At 41.3% G+C, this 24,197-nt stretch overlaps 1 protein-coding gene across 2 annotated transcripts; it reads left to right on the plus strand.

Moving 5' to 3' along the window:
• Positions 1–219: 219 nt before the first annotated feature.
• On the plus strand, positions 220–16,521 carry LOC117969540 (lipolysis-stimulated lipoprotein receptor-like). 2 transcript variants are annotated; one of them, XM_059009020.1, is made up of 11 exons: positions 220–395; positions 3,903–4,232; positions 4,900–5,019; positions 6,983–7,039; positions 8,792–8,938; positions 9,503–9,688; positions 10,080–10,133; positions 11,064–11,192; positions 12,000–12,315; positions 13,029–13,410; positions 14,300–16,521. In XM_059009020.1, the coding sequence occupies exons 1-11, from the start codon at positions 356–358 to the stop codon at positions 14,333–14,335; spliced, it is 1,797 nt and encodes a 598-aa protein (XP_058865003.1). In that variant the 5' UTR covers positions 220–355; the 3' UTR covers positions 14,336–16,521. The 2 variants fall into 2 exon arrangements, with proteins under 2 accessions (XP_058865003.1, XP_058865004.1); XM_059009021.1 differs by lacking the exon at positions 6,983–7,039 and having other exon boundaries at positions 221–395.
• The last annotated feature ends 7,676 nt before the right edge of the window (positions 16,522–24,197 follow it).

Here is a 24,197-nt window from a genome sequence, read left to right on the forward strand (position 1 = left end):
AACGGCGTAGCCCTGCCCATATAAAAATTGTTAAAATTAAAAAATATATAGAAAACAAAGTGCTACATGTAGTGAACCAGAGTATTAAATGCATACAAGGTGTCCCAGCATTTTTTTTTTAATTTTCTTTAAACTTTGCCAAGTTTCAATGGCATGGTTAAACTACAGGAATCCCCCCTTTCCTTGACTCGTTCGTACCACTGTTGCCCTTGTTCTCTGTTTGTTTTGTGAATCATTCACCTCGTCGAAACTATTGCAATGGGAGACAGGATTCCTATTCAAACAAAGTAGCTTTTCACTTACTGGATTTTGTCAGTCACACTACATTTACTGAGAAGAGAACTGAGATACAAACATGATCTTGAGGGTCCTGTTACTGATGCCCCTTTTAATAGGTACGTTTTTTTTAAAATATATATATATATATATATATATATAAAGGTGCTTAAAAAAACAAACGTGTTGTATTTAAAATTTAAAATATTGTACAAAAATAACGCATTGTTTTTAATCTTTTCTGCTCAAAAGTATTTTTTTTAAACGCATTTGAATATGTGTATTGTTTCATTTCCAGGTAAGATAGGCCGCATATGGATTTCTTTATTTATTTTTCAGCCCTGCAAAGGTAAACATGAAAGGTGATCCCGTGTAAACTTCGACATGCATTTCCCAGAGGTTTACCCTATTTAAATTAAACTGGATATATAAATAGAGATGGCGGGCTAACAGACTAACATAATTCTAATAATCTGGGAAAGGCGTTTACAAACAAGATTCGCAATACTAGGCCTAAAGTAGGTAGCCTTCACGGCTTACAGTAACGATAACTCGTTTTTTGTTGTTTATTTCCAAGCAGGTGAGGTATTCGAAATGGGGAGGCTGTAATTGTACTATAACTAAATAATCTCTCTCTCTCTGTCTATATATATATATATATATATATATATATATATATATATATATATATATATATACACACACACACACACACAAAGGGAAACAATTGCACCTTTGACGTTGCTGTAGCCTGCCTTTATTTATTTATTTATTTATTTATTTATTTATTTATTTTAAACTTCGTTACTTTTTAAAAATCATTTTATTACAAAAAAATAATGTAGACTACATCACATCCATCTGGCCTTCTCTCTTCCTTCCAACCAGGACTTGGATCTGAAAATGCGTTTTAACTTGGCGGTTCCATTTTGTCTTGCATTGACAGTGGTGAGCGGATATAATGTGTTGTAAGGTTTAAGGGCTACACTCCCTTTTTAAAATAAGGAAGTACAGTTTGTTTGACCGCCTGTTTGTTTCCAATGTGGCCGCTTCACGTACAATTACCTTTTTTTCTTTCTCTACCATTAATATGACGCGTCGTTTGTTTACTGCAATTTAATGTTGTTAGACAGCGAAGTGGCTAATCACTTTTAATTGGTGTTGTCTTACAACACCGTTGTCTGAGCTGCTGTAGCGAGTAGCAGGCTAGTTTCGGATTGGTATACAATGGCGGGGGAAGGGTCGAGTGTAACTTGAGAAACGGCGAAGGTGGGTTTAAATTTGTACAGTGATTTCATACGCACGGTACCTGTTCGACACAAAGCACCATTGTGTTAAAATCATTTGCCAGTTCCCCTTATACTATCATATTGTCAGCATAGGGGCAGCAGTGTGGAGTAGTGGTTAGGGCTCTGGACTCTTGACCGGAGGGTCGTGGGTTCAATCCCTGGTAGAGGACACTGCTGCTGTATCCTTGAGCAAGGTACTTTACCTAGATTGCTCCAGTAAAAACCCAACTGTATAAATGGGTAATTGTATGTAAAAAGTAATGTGATATCTTGTAACAATTGTAAGTCGCCCTGGATAAGGGCGTCTGCTAAGAAATAAAAAATAATAATAATAATATTGTCAAAAAACGATCCATTCCTGTTTACAAAATTGTTTTGGAACACGAATCTTTGTCTACTTTAATGTTTATTTCACATTTACCCCCTTTATTTATTTATTTATTTATTTATTTATTTATTTATTTATTTATTTATTTTACTGATGTCTGTTTCTTATCTGGCATAGACGGCCAACTACTAAGGAAACACAATCGATACAGTATTTTGATAATGGGTTTGAAGGAAACTGTCAACGACGCGTAGAAGTTTCAATATCTCAATTAAAATCTGCAGCAGGATAGTTTACTCTCTCAAAGTAGTTCTGTTTAAGTTATTTAAAGTATTCCAACTTTTTTTTTTAGGTAAATGAATATTTTTTGTACAAACTCCACGTGTAATAGTCATTAATCGGAAGCTTACTTAACATCAAATAACATACGTTTTTAGCATAAACTACATTTTAATGTTGTTGCTGTACACTATTTTATTTATCCCGTGCCAAAAATAAACCACTCTGCTCTTAACTAATATTGTATTTTAAGCAATATAACGGATCATTCACTAATTGTTTTTACCACCAGCTGAAGAAAGTACATTATTTTACACGATACAATTTTTTCTAACAAACTGCTGCAACACGTTGTTTTGAGCAAATTATATATCTTAATAAAATAATAATTCATTGTATATATTGTGCAACTTTAGGGTTCTTTTAAAGTTTTTAAAAGTCTTTAAAAATACATAAAATTTCTATGCCTTTTTTTTCAGCTTTTTGGTGTAGTAAAATATGAAATGCTAAAGTTCAAATCATTGTGTGAAACACCTGACAGCGCCTGGATACACAGTCATTACACCACAGAAGCACATACTGGAGTTTTTCTTTTTAATGTGGTGGTGGGAACGCCAAGGGTCTTGAGCAGGGCTAAAAAATTCCCCCTTCATCAGGGCCCCCCTTCGGGGCGTTGGGCGCCGGGGAAATGTCCCCTTCCCCCCGCCCTCTCGATGGGCCTGACCCGAAGAGCTGTTGGTAAAAGGCAACTGCACTCGACTTTCAATTAATGTGGGTCAATAATAGCCTAGTATTAGTAAAACACTTTACTGTATAGTGCAGTGTCGCCACCACTTGTAATTCCCGTGTTGCGTGCTGAGTAAAAAAGTTACTATGACTATTTTAAGCACAGTGCGGAAGAGTGCTACAACTTAACTGGATTTTCTAAGAAGTCATTTCAGCTCAAGGGGCGTAAAGAGGCACCGTTATTGAACCGGTACATCATTGACGTAATTCTGCGAACTTTAAAACCAGCCTCAGAATGATACTTTGTTTAGGTAAGTCCCACACGGGGAAGGATTCGGTTAAAGATGCGTTTTAGTTCCGCCTTCACACAGCTCCTTTGTATGCAAAATAAGTGGTTCATGGAAGCACCGAGACAGTTGAGGAAATTGCTTGTTAACCCATTAGGTGCCATTGTTCTCATTTGAGGCCAGGCTACTTTTGTAAAAAAAATAAAAATAAATTAATTTAACTGGCGTCTCCCGATTTTAATTATGTAACTGTATTGATATGATTTACTCGCTCAAATTTTGTAAAGCGCAAAAGTTACGTCTAAATGTAACTTAATTCTGCAAATATAGCGCTTCGTGGTGCTTTTATGACACCTCAATATAAAATAAACTAAAGCTTAAAATTGCTACTGTTCTTGTTTTCCAACCCACAGTGATGATAAAGCTCAATTTTGTAGGTGTTTGAGATTCTATTAAAACAAAACAAAAAAAAACACACTCAAGGAATACTACAGCTTGAGAACTGAACTGTAATGCTGTAACTATACATGTGAAAATGGTGTGTAGATGATTCTGTCCTATTTATTTTGTGTCGCTCCAGTGTTGTCCCTGCGTCATCTGTGGGTGAACGCTGTACTTGTTGAAAGTATAGGTTCTCTTGACGCATCTGGTGTGTAGCGGCCTTTACTGTCTGAATAGTTCACAGTTCTGTATTTATTTATTCTCTTTCACATACAGGGTCATCTCTGGGGATATCGGTGACCTGCCCTCAAAAGAAATATGTGACCATCTTGTTCCAGCCCGTGGTATTGAGATGCAACTACCAGACCACAGCCACCCAGCCCCCCACCATCACGTGGCGGTACAAATCCTTCTGTCAGGACCCTGTGAGCGCGGCCCTCAACCCCAACAGCGTCACCAACCAGATCGCCAACTCCAACCCCAACTACAACCCCAACACGGAGTGCGCGGACAGCGGGCGCACGATCCGCATCGTGGCGTCCAAGCAGGGTAGCAGCGTCACCCTGGGGGAGATGTACCAGGGTCGCAGGATCACCATCACAGGGGGTGTGCAAACGACAAGCTCTTTATTATTATTATTATTATTATTATTATTATTATTATTATTATTATTATTATTATTATTATTACAATTTATTTTGGCAGACGTCTTTATCCAAGGCGACATACAGGGCGGTACAGGGTCACAATGCAAGATTAATATTTAATTTAGTGGTTTACTGTAAGTGCAAATAATACTCCTAAAATGCAACATGAACTAGGATGCAACAAGTTATATCAATGACATTAATAGTAGTGCAAGGAGGTACAACATTTAGGCTAACGCCTCTGTCAGCATGCATGTTGGTCTGCCACTGAGTATTGTTTCGAGGGACTGAGCGACGCTTATACAAACTCAGAATCTTAATCAATGACAGCCTTTTTCACTGACTAATGGACTGAGTCATGGAATTTATTAAGCAAACTATTAACCGCTGAATTTGGAAATACTAAAACGTATGTTCAGTGACAAATGTTTCCTCTCTGTCTTTTTTCCATGTCTTCATTGAAGAAGTAATTGAACCCAAGTATTTCTGAATTTAATTTATTAATTCTTTTTGTGTTTTTATCAAACGTTGAAGTTCATGCCCCAGCTATATCCCCGTGCCACAAAACCATCGCTGTACAACCTGTTGTAATGTGCCTGCCTGCTCTTAATTTATTTTTTATTTAGATGCTGATCTGAGTCTTGATCAGACTGCCTGGGGTGATGGTGGAGTTTATTACTGTTCAGTCGTGTCTGCTCAAGATCTGACGGGAAACAGCGAGGACTTCACAGAACTCATAGTCCTGGGTATGTGAAGATTTTTCACTTGGATCCTTTAAATGCACCCTTTTATTTTTGCAAGGTTAATATTAAAACACAGCATTATGCTGCAGACTTCATATAGTTAAACTATCAACCAAGGGGTGCAGAAATCCGGTCCTCCCTGGATTTTGTAGTTTGTATCATTAATGAGTTAACTGATTAAGACTTGGGAGGAGGTTAAAGTGGTTAAGTGATTTAGGATATTGGTCAAAAGGAGGGACCCAAATCTCAATGACCCCAGTGGTGCACCCCTGCTCAACCATTAAGATCCCCACTATGTATGCGAGGGACACAAAAATGAAATAAGATTGAAGTGAAGGGGGCTGGGTGAGATGTGGTTTAGAAGAAGACAAGGTAAGTGCTTTTTAACAATTCAGCATGTTTAAGCAGTCTGTTTTCTTCACCGCAGAAAGCTGGCACAGTTCTCCGCGCTTCCTCTAACACCCATTGTGTGACCACGCGAGCGTTTAATTTATTCATTCCTTCTTGTTATCTGCTTTATTAATGAGTAATTGAGATGTGAGAAATATAGCAAATCTGGTAATTCATGCCTGTAATTCAGTTTAAGAATTGAATTTTATAGTGATGACAGGAAATAAGGTCTATTAGAGCCAAAGTGAGAACAGTATACCGAAAATAAGCGTGTGGGTGTGTGTTTTGAAAGCTTAGGTAATTCTTGGCTGTTGCACATGAGTTTTTTGAAGATACCAGAACAGTAATTTCTGGAGGTCTCAGCTTACCTCTTGGTCTGTGGTTATATACAGTTGGAGAGGAAACTTAATTCTGTACCAATGAATTTCTTCCTTGCATGGTGTGTATTGTGATGCAAGACCTAAAGCCTTTTATAGCAACTTGTCACTTAGTCAAGGGTTCTTAAACGATGATAAAATCTAATTTACCTTTGATCTCTCCTCTCTCTCTCTCTCTCTCTCACTCTCTCTCTCTCTCCTCTCTTTCTCTCTCTAAACCCTTCATTGAACTGGTAATTTGCTTAATTAGACCTTTTTAATTGTTATCAGCTCTTAAACAGTTGCAGAGTTCAAGTTACTTAAAATGTTATAGCTAACTTGAAATCCGCAAATGTCTAATAGCTGAAAACAACTAAAAAGGTCTAATTAAGCAAATTATCAGTTCGATTAAGGGCTGAGTTTGAGAAGGCCTACATTAGAGAACACAAAAGAACAGACGTGTCTCTCTCTCTCTCTCTCTCTCCGATTTTTTTTGTTTTTTAGAAACATCCCATGTTCCTAAAACTTTGGGTAATGGTGGTTTTTCGGTATTGCAAATGCTGGTCTGTATGCAATACTTGTGTTTTCAGTATAACCACTCATGATTGTATTACAAATTAAGATACACATGCTTTCAGAATCTTGTAGATAATTTGGTTATGCCAATGATGGTTGTATCTTTGGGTTAGCTTGAATGTTCTCCTTATTGAACATGATGTCCCGGTTAGATCACATCAGAGTAATGGTATACTATCTTTGTATCTTATTGCATAGGCTGTGTATGTCCGTGGAGGTCTTGAACTAGTGTGTGTGCCCCCATTTGAACATCAAAACCTAACCAGCATTGTTACAGATTCAGAACCTTAAACACTGAAAGAAACAAATTCAATGGTTCAACTAGAAGGCTTTTTCAATATCTTCCCGTTTCATTGAATTAATTACTTTCAGTATATCTTAGTTGCTGACCCTTGCAAATGTTCTTGAAACAAACTTGGCTTTTTTGTGTGCAGTGGTTAAGCCTGGCTTTGAGAGCCGTTGTTTGACAAATCAACACTGTCTTTTACAGGCAGTGTGTTGCAGTGAACCTGTAATGAGACTTTCTTAGCCCTCAATCCTCCAGACTTTCTGTAGTTTTTTTTTCTCTTCGGAGAAGCCATCTAGTTTTTTCTTTTGGCCGGAACCTCGTTGATAACTATGGGTTTTTCTCTTTCTGTCCTTAGGGAGGATGTCAAACTCCACAGATCTGTTGCCAGGCATTGAGATAGTGGGTGTGGAAGGTACTGAGCCCTTATGTGTTCTGGTAGCGGCAGTGTTTACATAGAGTGGAGGGGTGTTAGACCGCAAAAAGCAGGAATAGAAAACAGGGGTTTCTGTAAGAGTCAGGCTTAATGGGTTAATCACCAAGGTTTTCTTCAATAGCAAATCCATTGTTTTGGGTTTTCACGTGTCCTGCCACAGCACTAAATTACTAGATGGCTTCCTCTCTGTTCTCTCATTTCCTCGCTCCAACATTGTTTCCTATGTGCAGCATGGAAAACAAATGTAAAACTCTGCTGGGGTCCTGTTCTAGAAATTCAGTTTTTGATTTATAGTATTGACGGGAAATATGGGCTACTAGAGCTAAAGTGAAAGCAGGGTAGGGAGAATAAGTCTGTCTGTACATGTTCTGTTTTGTGTTTTGTGTTTTTTTTTTTTTTAAAGCCTTTGTAATTCTTGGCTGTTGCACTTGTTATGACTGTACTAAAAAATGCCAGACTATAAAGTGAGTGAGCGCCAGATTTTAATTGATTAAAATTTCCACCCCACTTAATAGCAGTTATGGTAAATAAAACCATTAGATTAGAAGGTGTGCATGCCAGTAAGTTAGTCTCCACTGACTGGACCAAAGTTCTACTCATCTGTTGGGTGGAGTTCTAATGATAAGATGGCAGTTACATTTTTAAACAGTATGCGGATATATCTGAATGAATGATGCAAGTGCTAAACTACCATAATCATTTACACTTAAATAGTTTTGCAGCCTTTGTTTTAATGTACAGTTAACTACAGTAACCGAGGAGACTGCTCCCCCAAGTGGACAATACAATCTGAATAGTTTTTTGTCCAGGATAGAAATTTGTGATCGGCCGTCTAGTATACCAGTGTGTGCCAGAGGTCTACAGACGTATACACAAAAACAACGCTACAACAGTCGCAGGGTTTTTGTAAATGTTGGAATAACAAATCTTCGAAGAGAGAGTGGCGCTTGTCATTAGTTCAGACAGAATATTGTTTTCGGCTTGGTGAGGCTATCAGATGACTAAGTAAAACACTTACAATGGCCTTCCTGACCAGATGGAAGGTGAAAGTTCAGGTCTAGCTTGTGGAGCGTTGGGTATTGCTAGAGCAGGACTAACGTGCTAGTCAGATTGGCTGGCTGTGGTTCAGTAGCGTTGCCGTCATGGCTGGCCAGCAGACACAGTAAAACAAAGTAAAAAAAATAAATAATTAACAATTAAACAAACAAAACTGCACCCAAGCTGTGCTGTCACGGGGCAGAGGCAGGGAGCACAACTTACTGCTCCCACTCTTACCATCCCCAAATTGGCAATCAATGGCCACATTCCACACTTACTTCCACAGGGATGGGATTTTCAATCTCAGCCCTGCCAAACTCCAATTCAAAATATACAAAACATTTTATGTATATAAACAGGGACTCGCTGTGGGATTCTCCTCTCCCTCTTACCTGTACCAGCGTGTTGACTCTGCCTCTCTCCTCTCCCTCTCACCTGTTCCAGCGTGTTGACTCTGCCTCTCTCCTCTCCCTCTCACCTGTTCCAGCGTGTTGATTCTGCTTCTCTCCTCTCCCTCTCACCTGTACCAGCGTGTTGACTCTGCCTCTCTCCTCTCCCTCTCACCTGTACCAGCGTGTTGATTCTGCCTCTCTCCTCTCCCTCTCACCTGTACCAGCGTGTTGACTCTGCCTCTCTCCTCTCCCTCTCACCTGTACCAGCGTGTTGACTCTGTCTCTCTCCTCTCCCTTGCAGACTGGCTGCTGGTGGTGTTGGTGATCATGGGGTTCCTCTTGCTGTTGATGCTGATTGGGATCTGCTGGTGCCAGTGCTGCCCCCACACCTGCTGCTGCTACGTCAGCTGCCCCTGCTGCCCCGAGCGCTGCTGCTGCCCCAGAGCCCGTGAGTACAGCCAGCTCCCTGCAGGGGGCGTATGAAGTCACGAACAGGGTGGGGGTCAATTCCTTCCCCCCCCCCCCCCAATTATTTTTTTTAAAATCTATTTCCATTTCCAAATCCCTATTCCTTTTTAATCCATTCTAATCCCAAATGAAGGGATCGGATTTGGAATTGATTTAAAAGGGAATTGAAGTTGACCCCAGCCTTGGTCACTAATGCAATACAGGCGCTGTTTTGGGGGTTACAACAATTGATTATCGCAAAAAAAAAAAAAGTTTTGAGTTCTTTTATATTGCTTGGGTTGAAGATAAGCCTTGGCAAACCTAAAATATACAAAGTGAACCCAATCAAGAAAATTTCTCGATTTTTTTTTTTTTTTACCTTAAGATAATTATGATATGACATACCTGTATCAGATTCCTCCTTTTTAATCCTGAAACCCGACTTTTAAAACCTAATCCAGTTTCAGGTTTCGTTGGGTTCACAAACTTGCATTTAAATACGGACACTGCCGTGCCCTTTCACCACTCTGGTCTGATCGCTCCCACCCTCCGGTTTCCTCCGCAGTGTATGAAGCTGGGAAAGCCGTCACATCGGGGGTGCCCAGTATGTACGCGCCCAGCGTGTATGCTGCCAGCAACTACTCCCACCCCGGCCAGACCCACATGGTGCCCGTGGGTTCTGCATATCCCATGGTGCCCATCGTTCCCAGTCGCAACGGGTACATGCCAGACTACGATGGAGCCAGCTCGGGTAAGTAGGTCTCGGTTTTCCTCCCCTGGCAGGCGGTGACACCTGTGAAGGGTGCCACATCTGGAGAAACGCTTATCCAGTTGTGATGATCATGTCGCTTAAGTTAGAGAGTGACATTCTGAGGGTAAATGGGTCGTCTGTCTGTTCACTTGTCCGTCTGTATGTCACACATTTTTTACTTTTAAAATCATTTTAATATGCTTTAGCATGGTATTTAAAACTCCTTTGCTAACCCCATGACCGCTAGGTCCTCTATGCCGCCAATCCAATTTTAATTCAACTTCAGCTGCATACAGGGGGTGTATGCATTGAACAGGGTTACTATGAATCTGTGTGGTTTGAAAAATGCAGTTTTGTTTTACATTGTTTTTTTTTTTTTTTTTTAATTCAGTTGGACATCACTCCCAGGTACCTCTCTTGCATGACCAAGATGGTGCGAATTCTGGTAAGCTGAGAAGTTGCAGCTCTTGAGAGTTAAAACATAGCATTTCAGCACCGGAGACCTGTAATATAGCTTTAGGAAAGAACTCCACACAAACTCCTTTTAATAACGTAATAATCTGTCTGCATTTTATTTACTTTGATCAGTACAAGACACTGAAACGATCTAAGTAGTTGTCCTATGCTGATCTTTCTCTATAATATCACTCGGCGCTGAAAGAATTAAAGATGGATTTACTTGTTCTACAAAAAAGTTAATCTGTTTTGTTTAATGTGTTCCATGTGAGAGGGGGAGAAATGGTGGTGGGGTTCCTTTCACTTTTCGCTGCTTTCTTGTAATATTCTGTACATCATATTTGTAGCCCAGTTTATTTTGACCCCACCTGGTAAAGGCAGGGCTGTGTCATGTGCAGGGTGCAGCAAATCAAGCGTGGGTTTGGATCCTCTGTCACCCCTGTGCGTTAAGGAGGCAAAACTGGCGCTTCCTGCTCATTTGTGAGGCACCAGTAGAGCTCAGACAACCTGCAGGGCTGTCCTTTAGTCCTTCGTGGGCCACCATCCACTGTAGAGCTCCTGAGGCAGTTGGCTTGGTCATGCTATCGGGTTAAAGAATTGGGCACACTTCATTTAGTGAAAGAATAAACTGAAATAATTAAGAATTAAAATCTTTAGTGGAGTACGTGGTCTTGGAGCAGAGGGGCAGTGAACACTATAGACTTTACAAAAGGGTAATAGAAACCCTGGCACCATTTAAATACTTTGAAACTACAGTGAATTTAAACAAATAGATAGTTTTTTTATTTTGAAAGGGAGCGTAAATGCTCTACACCCACCACTCTTTTGAACCTATTGTTAACCGTTTCAGGTCTAGCGTTTCCCATTTGTATTGTAGTAATATTTTACACTTACTGTATTTTGCTTCCTAACATTTCAGTGCGCAGTGGGTATCGAATTCAGGCAAACCAGGTAGACGACTCAATGAGGGTCCTTTACTACATGGAAAAGGAGCTGGCTAACTTTGACCCCACTCGCCCTGGCGATGCCAATGGAAAATATGAGAAATGTACGTCTTGTATATTTAAATAAGCAAAAAAACCTTCAAGTAACTCCACTGTTAAACACATGCTACCTTGAAGGTACGCAAGTCATAGTGAAGTCCATGAATTTCAAGTTTATTTATATAATACACACACACATGGTCCTCAATTTATATTTTATGGTAAATAAAGTTGGTGTCAGTTTAAGCATCCTTTTAATGTAAACAAAACAGCTTTCAAAAAGCAGGTTTTAGTTTTCTTTTGGGGGGGGGGCGGTGTTCCATTTAAAATAGAGCACAGAATGCTTAATGATGGAATGGACCCTTTTTGGTGTAAAAATGAATTTGGAATGCTTTCATAGAAGCACAGTGGATAAAATGATTGTGTGCGTGAGCTGACCTTGAAGTTCTACGTTTTGGGGCATATCCCCAACATACAACATGTAGATTCATATGCCAAACTTTCATTTTTTTAAATCTAAATAGAGCTACTCAAATGCTTGCCCATGCCAATATCCTACTTAAATAAATTCTACTAGCGTACAACGGATGTAAATAAGGCTCCTATTGCATAGCAGTTTCATTCCAGGTTTCAATACGAGCTTGATCAGCCCCAGTGTGTAAAGGTAACAAGCTCAGGTGTGTCTTATTAAACTTGTAGTAAAACCAGGACTGGGTCAAACTGCTATGCAATGGGAGTCTTATCTCCGTCCCTGCATACAGTGGATGTAGGTCATAATCTAATTTTTATATTTTCATGCTGATTTGATAGTTACAGCTATGGTGTTGGATGTTACTGACATGCTTTTTTTGTTTTTTAAATCATTTTTCTAGTGACGGGAATGAGCGAGGTGAGCTCTCTTCACGAGCCCGCGGACCCTCGCGCCAACATGCGCGACGGGATGGGCCGGGTGCGCAACCAGGCGATGATGCCCATCATGGACGTGGACGAGAACATGAGCGTGGTGAGCAGCGTCTCGCGCCACGCTGACCCCCGTTACCGCGACGATGCCAGCAGCCGTGGAGGGAGGGGCAGAGATTATATTCCCAGCCGGGGACGGGCTCGCTCCATGGACGACCTTGATGACCTGGACCGCAGTTACCGTGACGACCACTACAGGGGAGGGCCTGACAGAGGGGGGCGTGGCAAGTGAGTGGCAAAGTTTCATACTTCCGTTCCGTTCTAGCTTCCTCTGGTTGACTCTTAATGCTCATCGGTTGCAAAATGTACTAATTAATTAGTTTGTGGTGTGGGGCTCCCGAGTGGCGCATCCGGTAAACGCACTCCGCGTTTCACAAGTTGAGAGTATCTGGATCAGCTAGTGTTAATCTGAGGCTGATTCTGTGTACTTGATTTAGGAAATAAAGGTGTTCAGGTGGAATCCTATTCCCTGCAATTTGAAATTGGGTCACAGTCTGTCAAACAAACATACAGCACTTTCTATAATAGACTAAAGAAAACTGAAAAAAAAAAATCAACTAGCTTCTTAACAGTGGCAGTGTGGAGTAGTGGTTAGGGCTCGGGGCAGCAGTGTGGAGTAGTGGTTAGGGCTCTGGACTCTTGACCAGAGGGTCGTGGGTTCAATCCCAGGTGGGGGACATTGCTGCTGTACCCTTGAGCAAGGTACTTTACCTAGATTGCTCCAGTAAAAAACCCAAATGTATAAATGGGTAATTGTATGTAAAAAAAAAAAAAAAAAATATATATATATATATATATATATAAATATAAATATAATTGTATGTAAAAAATAATGTGATATCTTGTAACAATTGTAAGTCACCCTGGATAAAGGCGTCACTTTATAGTCACTTTACAAACCAAGTTGCATTCTGGAATAAACAGTCAATTGTTTTGTCCAGCTCTGGTGTTGACCGTGACGATCGGTGGAGGCGTGACTACTCCCCTGACGACCGTCGCCGAGGGGATCCCTACGAGAGGCGGAGCCGTAGCCGTGACGACCTGCGAGACCTCGAGAGACGCGGCAGCCCCCCTCCCCGCGGAGGCTACGATGACGGCTTCCTGGAGGAGGCGCTGAGGAGGAAGCAGCTGCAGAACCAGCCCCGCTCGGGCAGCCGCGACAACCTGGACAGCGCCAGCGACGCCACGTACCGCTCCGGAGGAAACAGGAGGGACCGGCGCAGGAACTCGGACGACGGCTTCCCCACGCCCCCACCCCCGCTATACACTGACACGGAGTCTCTCGCCTCCTCTAAAGGCAGGGGCAAGGGCAACCTGCGCAAGGTAACAAACTCTACACATCGGATGTGTTATTAGAACGTTTGGGAATGAGAAAAGGCTGTTTTGACCCAGCAAGGCTCATCCCTTGTTGGTACACCTTTTCTACCCTACTGTGGGGGGGAACTCATGCATTTATAACTGTGTTAAAGAAAAGTGCTTCCTACCTTCGGTTCTAAACTTTTTACACAGCTTCCATTTATGTCCTCTTGTTCTCGCTCTGCTAAACTTGAAGTATTGTCTTGGGCTACTTTATCTATACCATTATTTGTTTCCTAATAAAGTTTGTAGTTTTAAATACGCCACAGGTAGATATTTTATAGAGACACTATTTTTGTATAGCCATACACTTGGATGGCTTCTATTGCTTTGTAAACAGACCATAATGAAATTCAGAATCCAACGCTCGGATTACATTGGAATTGTGTGGCCGCTATCCTTGAGGCTTTTCCAGTAACTCTGACGTTGATCCATCACTTGGCACACGGCTTCAAATGTAATTTTACTATTTTTTATGATTTATTTTCATTACGAGTTCTGGGTTCTGTTGCATTCAATATTTCCTCTGAATGCTGATCTTGGAGTAACAGGGCCAGTAACTCAATCATGGCAAACAACATAATTGTTAGGAAAATGTCAATTTAAAATGTGAAGCTACATGCTTAAAGTGTTAAGCATTCCCATAGTTTTGGTAGTAGTTTTTGTAAAAGCCTCCAGGGAAACAGAATAAAGACTTGGCGTGTTTTGAGTTTTTCCACACCAGCTATTAAGAGACTGACGCATGTGTATGGTTTCCATTCACTGTTTGGACAGGGGGGGGCCCGATTTACAAGATGACTCTAATAATTGCAAAGTAATCGGACGTTTAAAAATGCTTCCATCTCTTATGTTTCAGAATGGAGCTGTGAGTCGGGAGAGCCTGGTGGTCTGAGAGCGGAATGTCTTGTGTGTTCTGGAACCCCCTCCTTTTAATTCTTACTGAATGCTTCCCTTTGCTGAGAAATGAGGCCAAACAAATCCTGATTAATCAGCGTTCAACACAAGGCTTCAACTTCCGGCTACTGGTAAATCAGTACTGTAATAAACATATTCGTCAAGGAATGTTTTTTTTTTCTTTTTCCAATAGCTGTTTGGGGTGTCTTTTTAGAGTAAAACATTTCTTTTTCTAATGTTAGTTTCATCGTTTTCGCTGTATGTGCACACAGACAAATCACTGTCTGTAAAGCATCCTGTTCATCCACTGCCTCTAGTGTGTGATTTTTCTTAAAATATTGTAAACACATTTAATAAGTGCAACTATAAAAAGTCACTGAAGGCATTAGATGAACTGTTTCTATACTGGGCTACATTTAATGTAATAGTTGTTGCATTTTATAACCAGACCAATTACCCCATGTGTGCATTCCAACAATTGAATCAGATGGGTCAAATCTGAAAATGTGTTTTGTTAGGATTGGCAGTTGGCAATTTTTATATTCATAAAACTTGCTCTGATTCGAAACAAATAAATAAAACGACCTAGAGGCATATCAGTTGATTCAAACAGCCGGAAAACAAATGCAGATTGGACGTTCTCAGGGGATCATGTTGGTATGGCCTTGTAGGTTTTGTATGGGGTGCAACAGGAATGGGAATGCAGTTTGTATTGCAGAAGGTGGATAGTTCAATTAACCGCTCATTTTGTGTGAGTGAGGAGAGTTGGTGGTTAAAGAAAGAGGCTTGTTACCAGGAGGTTTCCAGTTCAGCCACTGACTCACTGTGTGTCACGCTGAGCAAGTCGCTTAGCCTCCTTGTGCTTCTATTAAAAAAAAAAAAGAGAAATTTTTATTCTCAAACCTTTTACTGCATGCATGAATCAAAGCTAGCTACCACACTATTACTGTTACCTGTGTTTTAGTGTAAATGACTCATTTTTGTAAATTTGTACTGTTGTTAGACTCCATAGCATAGTTATTAGTAGTCCATGGGTTGGAGCCACTCATTTTGTACAGCATTGTTGCCCAATGTAACCCAGAGCTGTCTCTGTGGGATTTGTTGCTGTGTAAACCACAATCGAACCCTTACTACCATAATTGAATACATTGTAAATAAGTTGTATGTAGATTTAAATTTAGCAGGAGTTAGTTGGTAACATTGTGTCAGTAAAGATTAATAGAATTTGATCCTTCGATATTTAGATACTTATTGACTGTGCAGTTACGACAATCAGGTGTATATGAGTTGATTTACTGTAATTGCACACAGTTCACATGTGACTTGGTGTCCAGCGAGTCAGGCAGTCTCCTCTATTAGGATAAGCTCTGTTTTAAATGGTGCTGAAGCCCCCTCTATTCTCTGCATTGCAAATCAAAATGAACTGAATTCACTCCTGTTTGCTTAGACCAGGGGTGTCAAACTCCAGGCCTTGAGGTTTTCATTCCAACTTGACATCTCAATTAACATAATTGATCTAATTATTTGTTGAATTTGACATATTTAATATTTTTCAAGGTCTTTTTCAGTTGATGGTTTTAAAAATGCACTTGATTTCAAGGTAATCTAATAATTAGACCAATTAAGTAATTGAGAGCTTGGGTGGAACGAAAGCCAGAAGACACTGCGGCCTTCCAGGAACTGAGTTTGACACCCCTGGCTTAGAGAATTCAGAGAGACAACCAACATTGCCACTTAAGCCTGTATTGCCTGACTTCTCAGACACCCTGTGATTGGCTGAGAGCAGGAACTCATTCATGAGCAGACCTGTTTGCAGCCAATAGGATTGAAGTGAGACGTTAATGCTGGTAAAAATCATTCATGTGATTTCCTAAACCATGAGTTACATGTGTAATGAAATGCTTTAAGATAATACCTCTTTTTTTATTTTTATAATTGCTTTTGGTTTAAATAGGCTTTTTAAAAATATTGGCAACCTTTTTTAAGACAAGATTCTCTTGTATTGACATTTCATTTTGCATTTTTTTTATTGTAAATGTCAATTATGTACAGTTTACTAACTATGCATCAGATTTGAAATTGTTGTAAATAAGAAGAATCTACCACAATGTACGCAAAATATGTATCTGTATTGATTTTGGTAATGTGAAGCATAAACTCTATTTTTTAAAAGTGTAAGCAACAGTTGGTGTGGGTCATGTTTTTTTTTTTTTATATTTGTATATATTTCTCACAATTTTTGGTGCACACTCAAACGCTGAATAAATTGGGTTCATATTTTATGCATTTACAAAGCCTTGAGTAGATTTGGGTGGCTGAATACCAATACTAGATATTAAGCCGGGATATATATTAATATTAATCTTGAAATGTATTTTTGTTTACGACTAAGTCGCCCTGGATAAGGGTGTCTGCCAAGAAATAAATAATAATAATAATTGGTCAGCTGTTCTGTAATTAAGCAATAACTGTGGCAAATAAAGCGTGGTTGACATCACACTAATAACACCTGTTTCCATGGACACTCAAGCCCTTTCAGTGGACTACACTGATTATATCAGGCGAAGATACTGACGCTATTCCACTATTGCCTTGTAACCTGCTACAGCACTGCCATTATCCCCTAAATAAACTGAGCATATTCTATTCACCTGTGCTATGAAAATAGGGCAATACCAGACCAAGCAACTCGCTTAAATCTGAAATTGAGGGGGAGAGAGAGGAGAGGAGAAAGGGAGGGGGAGAGACAGAGAGGAGGGAGGAGAGACTACAAACTACTAGCATGTGCATTTACAGATTACTTGTTGCATAATGTTTTACATGCAATTAAAAGAAAAAAAAATGTAGCGCTTTAATCCATGCCTAAATCAAATGCTTTGTGACATCACTATACAATCTTCCGAAAGAAACCACACAAAGTTCTGGAATATTATGAAGCATCTAAATTCTATAGAACTGAACACATTGTACCCATTAAACACACACAGACACGGAATATAGATACAAGATGTTCACAACTGCCCCCTTCTCTGTAGTTCATCTCCTGCTTCTTGCCCTCGGTCCCCCCTGTATTCACGCTCAAGGAGACACAGCCTGGTCTTGCCGTGACAACCGCCCCTGTGAAACAGCCTTCATATCTCTCAACCCTGTCTTCCTCGACTGTCCCAATGCACCAAACCACCAGCGCATCTCCTGGCATTATCTAAACCTCACGGAGAAGTACAGCAAATCTGTGGCCTTCATTGACACCAAAGGACCGGTCAAGGACCTCGAGCAGAAACCTGCTCTCTGGCGCCTGGCCTTCACGGCCAAACTGATAGCGGAAGACCTGAAGCTGAAGGAACCGCTTGTCTCCGATTTGGGGGTGTTCCTGTGCCAAGAAGGGGACAAAGTCTTAGCCTATTACGAGATAGACTTCCAAGACGTCCTAAAGCTACACGTGTCCTACGCAGATCTGAGACAGGAGACCCTCAACAACGCGACTGTGGATTTAGGGGATGGGAAGAGTTTGGAGATCTTTACTCAGTGGAGCGAGTGGCAGGCTTGTGATCGCTGTGGGTCTTTGGGGGAGCGGAAGAGAGTGGGGTTCTGCTATGCTCGTGTGCTGACCAGCTCCACAAAGGTCAAGTCCCCGCTCCCCTGTGGTCTCATGAAGCTGAAGCTGGAGGAGACGGGGGAACTGATGAAGCGAGGCCCAGAGCTCAGGATAGAGAGCTGCATGGAGGAGTGTGTGAAGGAACAGGACCTGGGGAAGAACAAAGAGACCCCCATTCTGCTCCTGGACACCTACCTGACCCGACTTAACGAACCAGTCAAGCTGAAATGTCCCAGAGCTTCCATTTACAAGTAAGAGAGCTCCCATGTAACATACTGTACTACAGCTGTGGCCAAAAGTTTTGCATCATCGCCTTAGAGAATGAACTAGTTTAGCTTACTAAAGTCGAACGAAACCTGCTGAATAATGTTATGTTGACATATTGAATTTCATACTGCTGCTTTGTAGTTTTCCCATATACTCAACAAAAGTATTTTGAAATCTAACATGAAATACTACTGTACTACTATTATGGCTTCTAGTAGACTTTTTGCAATATCATTTTGCAGTTTCTTTGATTATATGATGTTTAATAACATATCTATTTTATAATATTGGTATATTTTATATAATTAATCAATCCTAAAATTCTTGATTGATGCAGAACCTTCAGAATAGCTTGCTTCCACAGATGAAATGCTCAAAACTTCACTCTCACAGCTGGTTTCACAGACCCTGATTAGCATTAATCCGATGACCTGATGTTAATTTAGTTAAGGCTGCCCAATCAGGATCTGTTAAACCAGCAGTAAATCATGAATTCTGAGGTTAACGTAGTAAAAAATAAATAAATAATTAAAGAGTAAGTAGCTTCAAATTGTCTTTTTAATTGCTTTAAAACGTGCCGTTGTTTGAAATTCCCTTTCCTCTCTCGCAAGCCCAGTCTGTTGGCAGAAGGATGACAACCTCACAACCCGGTTGGATCTGCTGAAAGCAAACGGCCGGCACTCCCTGGACAACCAGACAGGGGGCGCCGTGTATGGGATAAGCCACGCCTTCCCCAGTGATGCTGGCCTGTACCGCTGCTACGCTAACCGATCTATGACCGGGGTCTTCACAGTGGAGCTCCACACCCTCAAGCCCATTGATCCCCCAGAAGTGAGACGAGGCTACCTCATGATCAAATACCTGGTTGTGGCTTTAGCGGTCTTCCTGCTGGTCGTTACTGTGATGAAGCTTTCCAAGGACTCCAGCGTCAAGAAGCCTTACAGGAGGGTGCGCCCGAGGCTGGCTGAGGCCGTGCACAGTGAGGTCAGCCTGGGAAAGGATGTGACCTTCCAACAGCTACCCCCTGCAAGCACAACAGAAGAACCCCTTGTTTCACACACCAAGACAGAGCTGCAAACAATGTAGTGAGAGGAAGAGGAGGAGGGAGCGACTGAGATCACAGAAGAAGAGCAGCTTTGAATTCTTCGCAGCTACCTTTGAACTGTGTATTGTATTCATTAATAAAGCTTGTTTTTATTGTATTAATAAAGGGGTCAACGGTCATGTGTCCCTGGGGTAAACACATCAGCAGGACTAATAAGCAAATTCTTAAATTGTCATCCTTGTGAAATGCGTCCGAATGCTTCCAGGACACTTGGAACGCTGTCTGACGTTGCAGGCCCAGTCTATAAAATGAAAGGGCATCAGTTGTTGGGGACCTACTTTTACTGTAGTGAAATCTGAATAACCTGCGTGAATCGCGCCAGTATTTTACATTCTTTAGAAGATAATGAAACTGGGCCCTTTCAGTTAAGGGCACAATGTTTAGACCCGTCACCTTTGGGAGCGGGTTGGTGAAGTACGGTTCTTCCAACTGTGATGCAACTTATGACATCACCCACGTCGAACTCCACGGAAACTGTTCTGCCAAATAATGATGTCGTTGCAATATGGTATGAACGGAATGAAATGACATCACAATGCAGTTGCCTGTATCGCCAGTATCGTTACATAATTTCCAAACCATGCTGTTTTTTTCTTTGAGAAACAATGTCACTATTTAAAAAAAAAAAAGCTTACATACAATGCACTGTATTTACACCAAGTGACAAGCAGGACAAGGTCAAAATCCAATTGGAAGGAAAATCACTCCTAATCATTGTATCTGCAGTACACACAGACACGATAGTCATTTTGTTACTGCTCTGAGGAGTGCAGTTTGGGAATCATAGCTTTTTAAATAGGGACTATGCCAGGACCTATCAGAAAATATCCTCTTTGCAAATATGTTGAAAATGTATGGTAGAAAAAAAAACACAAAAAAGGGACAGACCCTGTAAATCACAAGGCAGACAACCTACTTATAAACAGACTCGAACTCCTATGCTTTTATAAGGACTACACATGAGTACAAACATGAATCATTTTAATCTAGCTGTAAACTATGATTTACAGTATGAGGTCTGACTGCCCTCCCATTATGACATCATAGCCTAGCAACCACACCAGACCATCATCAGGGGCTGGCAACAACCTCAAAATTCCAGATAAGGTCAATACAGTGGAAACAGACCTGGACCAGGAACATTTCTACCAATGTTAAAACCCTAACTGACTCACAAAATGGACAACTACGCAACAGTATTCGTGTGCCTTGTATTAACAGGAATCCTTAGGGTCGGTGCTTCGATGGAGATCCCTTTAGCCTGTGGTGCGGACTGGCCTTGCTTGCTAGCCTTGGCGACCTCCAGCCCTGCTTCCCTTGTCTGCCCTAACGCTTCGGAATACTCTGATGTTTTCTGGCAGTATCAAAACCTCAGCTCCAGGAACCACAGCCTGGCCGAGACCATCGCGACCCTCAAAGGCATCGACGAAAAGCTCGGCGATCCCTTCTTGGTGGACCTCCAGTCCAGGGTCCAAATCATCTCGGAGGAGCTGGTGATCAAAGCAGCAAGGGTCGAAGATTCGGGGGTCTACTTCTGCCAACGCGGGAACAAGACCTTGGCCCGCTACGAGGTGGATTTCCAAGATGCCACCGACCTCCATGTGTCCCACGCCGATCTGGAGCAGGAGACCCTGAAGAACGTCACGGTGGATCTGGAAAACGGCACCCAGGCTGAGATCTTCACTCTGTGGGGGGACTGGCAGCCTTGCGACAGGTGTGGAGGAACCGGGGAAAGGAAGAAGGTTGGATTCTGCTACGTCAGGATGGTTCCTGCACTTACCGGGATGGAGGAGACGGCTCCCTGCGGGCTGATGAAGCTCAAACTGGGGGGACTTCTCGGGAATGCTTCCTTCGGACGAGGTCCCGAGATCCGGATCCAGACCTGTTATGAAAACTGTTCGGATGACATTGAGGAGACTCTGGAATCTCTGGAGCTGCTCTCCATGGCGATCGTGAAACCCTACGAGACCTCGGTCTACAGCACTGCCACCCTGAACTGCCTGAGTGCATCTATTTACAGGTAATTTGAAATGGTCAATCTATAGCGGTAGTAAATGGATAGCATTGTGCACGCCACTGTACTGACAGCATGTCTAGCTTACTAAAACCTCTTGCCTGTTATCCAAGAGTGGACGATTATATATGCAGAGATACCAAGATATTTAGAAGGGTTATCAGCTGTGTAAAATTAGTTAACTTTTAAAAAATAAACTGATTAATGTACACATCATTCTACTATGATGGCAGGTAACACATATCCATTCTGTATTGCTTTGCAAGTACCCTTTGAGGTACAGCTGACAGGTTTCTGCAGACAGGCCAGTAGATGGCGCTACGTCCTTGCAGTTAGCTTGTGCAGGCAATGAAATGTCATGCATGCCTCTGGAATTCTTAGCATTCTTCCATCACATTTACTCGAATAGCAAGCATGAACCAAACACAATACTTTATTCTTTGCAGAACTAACAAAGACGTAAGCAATTTGTCCCAGGAAAGCTGCAGGATTATTAATAATGTACTACCAATGCATAATGACAAGGGCTGTATTTTTTGGGGTAAAAAATAAGCTTTATTTAACCTAACTTTGCTGTCTAAAAATAGGTATTTCAAGATGTTTCATATAATATTTATTACAGCAGAAAAAAACAGCTTTGTCATTCAAAATTGATTACTTTCTCATTACGCAGCAAATGCTCCTAAATATTGAAATGCTTCTGAAAGAAAACAGTTAATGCTGACTTGTAGAAAACCCAGTTTGTTGCCCATCAGGTAAAGTCACAGTGTGTTCAATCGTTTATCGGAAGCAAACTAAAAGGCTGCCAGGTTTCTCAATGCAGTGTCTCAGGTGTGCTGGTACGCGGTGTTGTTTGCTTGCCCGGGCATGCGCAAACGATTGGAGCTCAGAAAACAAGGAGACGCCCATCTGAACGGGGTACGATGTACTGAGTTTGACCCTTCAGTGTATGAGACTGATGAGCAACACACTGGGTTGAGTTTTTGAGATACAGTACACACAGGCAGCATGCATCCACACCGCATTTAACACAATCGTGATATATTCTAGCCATCTGTTTAAATGAGGGAACACAATCACATGCACGCGTGAAAATACGATTCCACGAGCTTAAATCTGCATATTGTTTTAACGCAATGTTAAGGTCTGTAGCAAATTATGAACACAACTTATGGCTTCGAAATGTATATATTTAAAGCACGCATAAGGTTGTATTTGTTACATATTACAGGGCAATGGGTCAATTTCACAGAAATCGTGAAATCCGCGGTAACCATAAAAAGAAAAAAAAAAAAAACACTGCTTAATAATAACTCATTTCTACTCTATTCGTACAGTCCCTACTCCAGCTGTTGTTATACCTGCAAAACTATAACCCGTAGCTTTTGTCTCCCCCCCCCTTTCTTTTCCTACAGTCCAATCTACTGGGAGAGAGACTCCTGCTCTCTCACACACCTGGGGCTGCTGCTGCACAACGGCAGCCACTCACTGGACAGCGGGGGAGGGACCTACCTGATCAGGAACGTCAGCAGCGCGGACACCGGGCTGTATAGCTGCTTTGTCAACCGGCAGCTGAGCGACTCTTTCAACGTGCGCATCCGTGACCCCTGGAACGCCGGCCCGCGGAGGGTGCTGGAGGGAGCCGTCAGAGCCTTTGAGTTCTTCGCTCTCTTGGCTTTCCTCTTCTCCCTGCTCTACACCGTCGCCTGGGTCACAAGGCGACTGCAGAAAAGACCAGTGAGCCGCGCTGGCGACCAGTACCCAGGACCTGGAAGCCGAATGTGAAAGATATATTTAGCCCTCACGATTTAGTACCGCAAAAGGTGACTAATAAATCAATAAAAGCTATCTAATCACCTGTTAGTCTTTTAACAGCGTATGTTACCTGTGGCATACAGTACAGTGCCAGTATTATAAACAACTTGTAGTAAATATGTAGTTTTCTTTCTTCTAATAATCACATTTTACTGTTCACAAGTGGTACCATTCTTTATTGTCTATTTCAAACTGAAGTCGGATTTTTTTATTTCAAAAGGTTAATACAGTAATATGTGTATGTATCCTTTTTATTATTAGTTTATTTAGCAGACGTCTTTATCCAAGGCGACTTACAGAGACTAGGGTGTGTGAACTATGCATCAGCTGCAGAGTCACTTACAACTACGTCTCACCTGAAAGACGGAGCACAAGGAGGTGAAGTGACTTGCTCAGGGTCACACAATGAGTCAGTGGCTGAGGTGGGATTTGAACTGGGGACCTCCTGGTTACAAGCCCGTTTCTTTAACCACTGGACCACACAGCCTCTTTAACAGTGAAATATTAGCTCTTTAGTAATATGAATAATACATTACTATCATTTGTAAGAATGTAATTGATATAAAACTAGCTATTTATTCATCGCCATATTTATTGTATGGTTTAATTCATGAATATTTGTCTATGAATTACATTTATTCAAGATTTGATGTATCTTCGTTATATAAATGAAATGTAACTTTCTGTAATAAATATTCAATAAATTTTTTTTTATTATACTATGGTAATGAATGTTTGTAAGGGTGAATAAGGTATGTCGGGCCTTATTTTCAAAGCATTTAATCCCTTCTTTAATTCATTTTTTGAGAGGAGAAAAAGACCCGTTAATGTACAAAAATACATTGAGAGCGCTGAAAAGAACGTGGAATATATAATTGAAAATGAGTCAGCTGAAAATGCTATAGTCTCAACTGATAGTTGGCCAACTACCTTTGACCATGAACTGCTTACATCACTAAAGCCCTGTGACATCACATGGGAGAGATATTACAATAGCTGTAAGGCTCAGGTGCATCAAAGCTGCTGTCTAGATGCTTTCAAAACGTAAGGGCAGACCACTCGGA

This window comes from Acipenser ruthenus, chromosome 38 (genome assembly GCF_902713425.1).
Source record: "Acipenser ruthenus chromosome 38, fAciRut3.2 maternal haplotype, whole genome shotgun sequence".
Classification (NCBI taxonomy): Eukaryota; Metazoa; Chordata; class Actinopteri; order Acipenseriformes; family Acipenseridae; genus Acipenser; species Acipenser ruthenus.